The 5082-nt window shown below is 38.7% G+C and overlaps 1 protein-coding gene across 1 annotated transcript; it reads left to right on the top strand.

Moving 5' to 3' along the window:
* The first annotated feature begins 520 nt into the window (after nt 1–520).
* On the top strand, nt 521–1244 carry LOC115755538 (protein SOB FIVE-LIKE 4-like). Its single transcript, XM_030694978.2, has one exon. It carries the CDS (start codon nt 696–698, stop codon nt 1059–1061), a length of 366 nt encoding a protein of 121 aa, XP_030550838.1. The 5' UTR covers nt 521–695; the 3' UTR covers nt 1062–1244.
* Nucleotides 1245–5082: the final 3838 nt, after the last annotated feature.

The following is a 5082-nucleotide window of genomic DNA, read 5'->3' as shown; positions in this document are numbered from 1 at the left end:
ATAAAGTGCTTTACTAGTACAAGAGTCTATGTATGATTAGTCAAAGAAAGACAATATTGTGGACCACGAATTCTCGAAGGAACGGAATCCACAACAATTCTTAACCATGGGTTTTTTTTTTTTTTTTCGTGGCCTAAAACAAGCTCTTGACCTGATATTGCATTAAAGACAATCACATAAGCATTTCTCTTATATGAATTATGTTGTGGCTAATATTAATCCTAATACATGAATTCGTGACAACGCTTATTTCTTTTAGAGTCTCAATTATGCAAAGTAAATAGTAAATAAAAATGTTGTGATCCATTTCCTGTCCATCTATCTCTCAAGAAATTTTGTCTATTGCTGCTTGTCCATTAATTAAAACAGATGCCTTTCACCACTTAAAAAGTTTTGACTGTTAATTAATCGCCTGATACCTTCCATGTTGATGTGACATTTATGTAGTTTCGAATTACATGTATTGAGTGTAAACTAAGGCGTGTATCTAGAAATAGGTGTCGCAAGAACCACCTAACTCTCTCATTCTCGCCCCCCTTCCCCCTCCTCTTCTTCTCTCTCTCTCTCTCTCTCTCTCTCTAATAATTTAATGGGTTTGCCATTGATTCTGAACCTCCTAGCCAAGAAGTAGGGCATCCCCCATGTGTACCTTCCAAACAAGAGTGTGGCCATTCCTTTCCTTACATCCTCAGTAGATGGAGCACTCTCCAAACCATTCGGCAGCTGAAGGATTCAGCAGCAGCGAATCGGGTTGGACGACGTACATTGCTTCTCCAATGAAAGGAGAGGATTCTGGATGCACTGAGGCGAGTTGGGTCACTCAGAATGACAAGATCGCCAGGGTCAGCCGCTCCGAAAACAGAAGAAAAGAGGGCAGCGACGACAGTGATGGCTCGATGGCTTCCGATGCTTCCTCCGGCCCGAGCCACCATCGGGAAAAGCACGGCAAGGACGGCTGTTCGAAGCCTGATAAGACGGAAACATGGTACTCTAACGACAAGTCGAAACGGAAAGAGAAGAAAAAGGGCAAAGCAAGTGCAGTGAAGGGTCCTAAGCAATGAGAAGTTGTGCTGCTCTTCAGAGATACCTATTTCTTTTGGTTTCGCTTTTTGATGTTTTGACTTAGGATTAAAATAAGTTTTACTTGAATGTAGCTGGAGATATGAACACAGTATGAACTTCTTCATTTTTCGTTCATCCAAGCCAAGGCTGAGGGAATGAGCATATTGTCAAGTCCTTTCTTATTTTCTTGGTCTTTTTTTATATTTAGTTTTCCCTCTATTCATTACTAAAACACCATAATCCGCGATTTCCGAGGGGACTTGAGATTATCTGGAGATTGACAAATATTTCTGCCTCATCCATGTTCAATCAAGATTTCAGGTTCTTAACCTTAGGCTCCAGTATGATCAACTGGCAAGTACCGAGACTCAAATTTGTTAATTCAAACTTCTGCAGTTTGATTGCGTTTGCAATTTTGCATTTGTAATTATTCTTTTGATGTAGAATTATCAGTGTAAATCAAACGATTTCATATAATTTCATAACATGTCGAGACCCCTTTTTAAAATTCAAGCATTATCCAGTAATAAATTTTAAATGGATAATTATCGGGTAAAATATTATGTGAAAGCAGGAAAACAAGTGGTGTTATATCAATCGGTTAAACAAAGCTTAAAGCAGATTTGGCTGTTCCTGCGCCTTCTGTAATTATTAATTAAGTTAATGAATCATTGATCGTGATGATTTTGTGTGCTTTTTTCCTTTATTTTTTTATAAAAATTTTCGGGTTGAGGTGCGAATCAGAACATTATAAGCTGGAAAGTGCGAAAATCAAGCTTGAAAGACAATCCTCCCAACCATATGGAGCAACAGAAAATGTGCGGACAGATATGGAGAGGAAAAACAGAACAACATAAGTGGTGCAAAAAGACACATTTCCAACCAGCTAGGCAGCCCCTAATTATGTGCTGTGCACGTAATGATGCAAGTTGTAAAATTACTGCATCCACATGATTTTGGACCATTTCTAGCCGCCGATTTAAAATTCCTAATTATAACAATCATTGACCGTCCATCGCAAAACATTTGTTTGTTTGTTTGTTTTTTTTTTTTTTTGAGGGGTGGGGGTGGGGGGGGGGTGCGGGGGCAATTTCAATCATCAAGCCTCTAATTCCACATTCCATACCTTAGGGATCCAACTTTTTCCTTCTTTTTTTTCCATTTTGTAATTACTTCTTTTCTTCGTATCCATGATGTAAAAAATCAGTGCACGTTTAAAGCTTATTTACTTTGCTAGAAGATAATCTCTTCTAATTAAAGTTTTGAGAAACATTCCCATTAGTCAAATCCTCTACGTTTTTGCATGAATACTAGTTATAATTTAGTTGATTTTTTCTTTTATTAGAAAAAAGAATGGGGGAGGGGCCATCGATTCAAGCAATTGGGTGTTTTACAAGAAGAAATGTTTGAGCCATAATTACTCCATACACCCAGGATTCGAAGGTCGAGACTTGCGAGCGCGTCTTAGCACCCTCCCAATTAAGCTGTTAGAAATTTGGAAGGCTATCCACGGGTGATGTGTCGTGCTTGGACACCGCAGCATAAATCCTTAAAAGATCGATACCAAGGATTCCCATAGAAGATCGAACTTCTTTACTTTCAAGAATGATCCAAGCTTGGAGCGACCAAAGGTTCCATATTTCGAGTACGTGATGCACCATAGAAGAGCGATAATAACCAAAAAAGAAGAAAAAAAAAGGATATTTCTAGCTAAGTCGAGGCCGATCAGGCCTAGACTGGAGCCCATATTCCAAGCTCTAGGATAGAGGAAGCCCCAAGCACAGTAAAGAGTAAGTAATGGCAAACGGTAAGGCCAAAAGGACAGGTGAAAAAGGACAGTTATAATCTTCATACACTCACTTCAATACCAAAATTTTTCGAGCAATCATTTAAATTACCGATAAGCATTGTCGTTGCCCATAAAGCTAGGGCATATCAACAGCTTAGTTGATGGCCATCGAGCAATGTGACAACAAGCTTTTTCAGGATTATCTACGCTAGTTCAATGAGGTTGCATTGCAAGTAAAGGGGTAAGATCTCTCCGTATCAATGATGGCCATAATGACAAGGTTTAAGAAATAAAATTTAAACAAAATAATGAAATAAATCAGACACTGAACTTATGTGATTTAGTCGATATAACCTACTCCAATGGGAAAGCAGCATATGATTCCACCATAGATCCATTATGAAGACACTCGATTTACTCAAATATTCTCATTATTTATCAATCCATGTTTACACTAAAGAACTCACATGCAAATAGGTATCCTAACAGTAAAATCAAATAAGCAAGAAAATAAATTGGACACCGATTTACATGGTTCTTACTCTACAGGGAGATCAACATAAAATTTCACTATAGATCAAATTATACAATGTAGATTATAACCATACTCAATTTATTCAAAGGCTTATTGGGTTTGCCAGCCCCTGATTACATCCAAAACTCGTATATTATTTAACCCTCACTTTATCATGAAACAATATGTAAATCTCACAAAAAAAGTTCATAAATTTTACAATGAATTATTGGTTACCGAGCACACTTTATATGTGTGTGTGTGAAATAAGGTTATGTGTGTCATTTGGATTCAATACAGGAAACCCTTTTTCAAGAACATACTCAAATTAGAAAACCATTCAAAATATAAAACCTACTTAGTTCAGATTGCCTTTACAGAATCTCATGACACACTTTCAACAATCTCCACATTAGCTCAACGTTTAAGCTAATTTTGAATTGCTTTACTGGAATGTAATAATTGCTACTCTCTCACAGCCCATCATGGGCTCATCTACCACAAAGATATTCAAAATTCAAGAACTTCATTATGACATGGGCCTCATTAAGACACCAATTCTACCTCCACCTTTAATAGCTCCACAATGTATAATAGATTGATTCCTAATCTATTGTAGATGTAATGTCCTGAAATTTTGGTGATTTTAAGGTAATTGAATTCGATGAATTTTAGCCACGAATTCCTTTCTGATTAATAATATTGGATTTTCGAGGGTTGAGGGACAATCGGTGCATGTTGAATTATCGAATTGAAAAGGGTATTGTATAATCCTAAGGCATTGGACGAAGAAAATCAAGCCGGGATAATCAAGCCACCGAACCGAAGCATCGACACAATTCGCATTGAACCCAGCCCTAGCCGAATTAGAGAAGTGAATTTACCATTTTTCCCCTAAAGGTAAATATACTATTTTGCCCTTACCTTGAAATTACAATTCTACCCCTTTACAAAATTACCATTTTACCCTTAGTATTAAATTACCATATTGCCCTCAATTATTGGTTGCAAACCGACGAACTTGCCCCTTCTTGTGAAATTACCCTTTTGCCCCTAGCATTAATGACAAAAGACAAAAGTCATCATTGGATGATATTTTGCTTGGCGCCACCATTTCATCATCTTCCTCCTCTATCTTTCCCCCCTCATTCGGCCGACCAACCCCCTCTCCCTCCGTCTCCACCTCCATTGTTGCCACCCCTCAAGCTCCATCTTCATCGCCGAGCTTCGCCGTTCTTTGCCGAAGCACTGCTGCGGGTTATCGTCATCCTTACACCACTATCCTCCGCCAAGCCACTTGTCGTGAGTCGAGCCACCGTCACTGCCGTCGCCGTTGAGCCACCGCCGCGCCACCTCTGGCCGAACCGCCATGCAACAAAGCCGGATTGTCGTCGTCATGTCGTCGCCGAGCTACCCACCAAGCCACACCACACATCGTTGACCAGCCACACCACGCTCCGTCCGTAGCCGTCGTCGCCGTCGTCACCATTAGCGTTAAAGTTATGAGTTAACCTCCTAATCCTTGATTATGTTGTTAATTGTATTTAGGGATTAGTTTAGTTAATGTTAATCGTGGTTAGAATATGTTAATCTTGGTTAAGTTAGTTAACATTGGTTAGGTTAGTTAACCTTGGTTAGGTCAGTTAATCTCGATTGGGTTAATTAACTATATTTGAGTTAATTAATCATAGTTAGCTTAGTTAACTAAAGTTGAATT

Source organism: Rhodamnia argentea, chromosome 8 (genome assembly GCF_020921035.1).
Source record: "Rhodamnia argentea isolate NSW1041297 chromosome 8, ASM2092103v1, whole genome shotgun sequence".
In the NCBI taxonomy this organism is placed as follows: domain Eukaryota; kingdom Viridiplantae; phylum Streptophyta; class Magnoliopsida; order Myrtales; family Myrtaceae; genus Rhodamnia; species Rhodamnia argentea.
The sequence above is the reverse complement of the archived record's forward strand: the minus strand, read 5'-3'. Positions and strand labels throughout refer to the sequence as shown.

Coding starts and splice junctions, on each gene's coding strand:
- LOC115755538 (XM_030694978.2), top strand. CDS start 696: ATGGAGCACTCTCCAAACCATTCGGCAGCTGAAGGATTCAGCAGCAGC.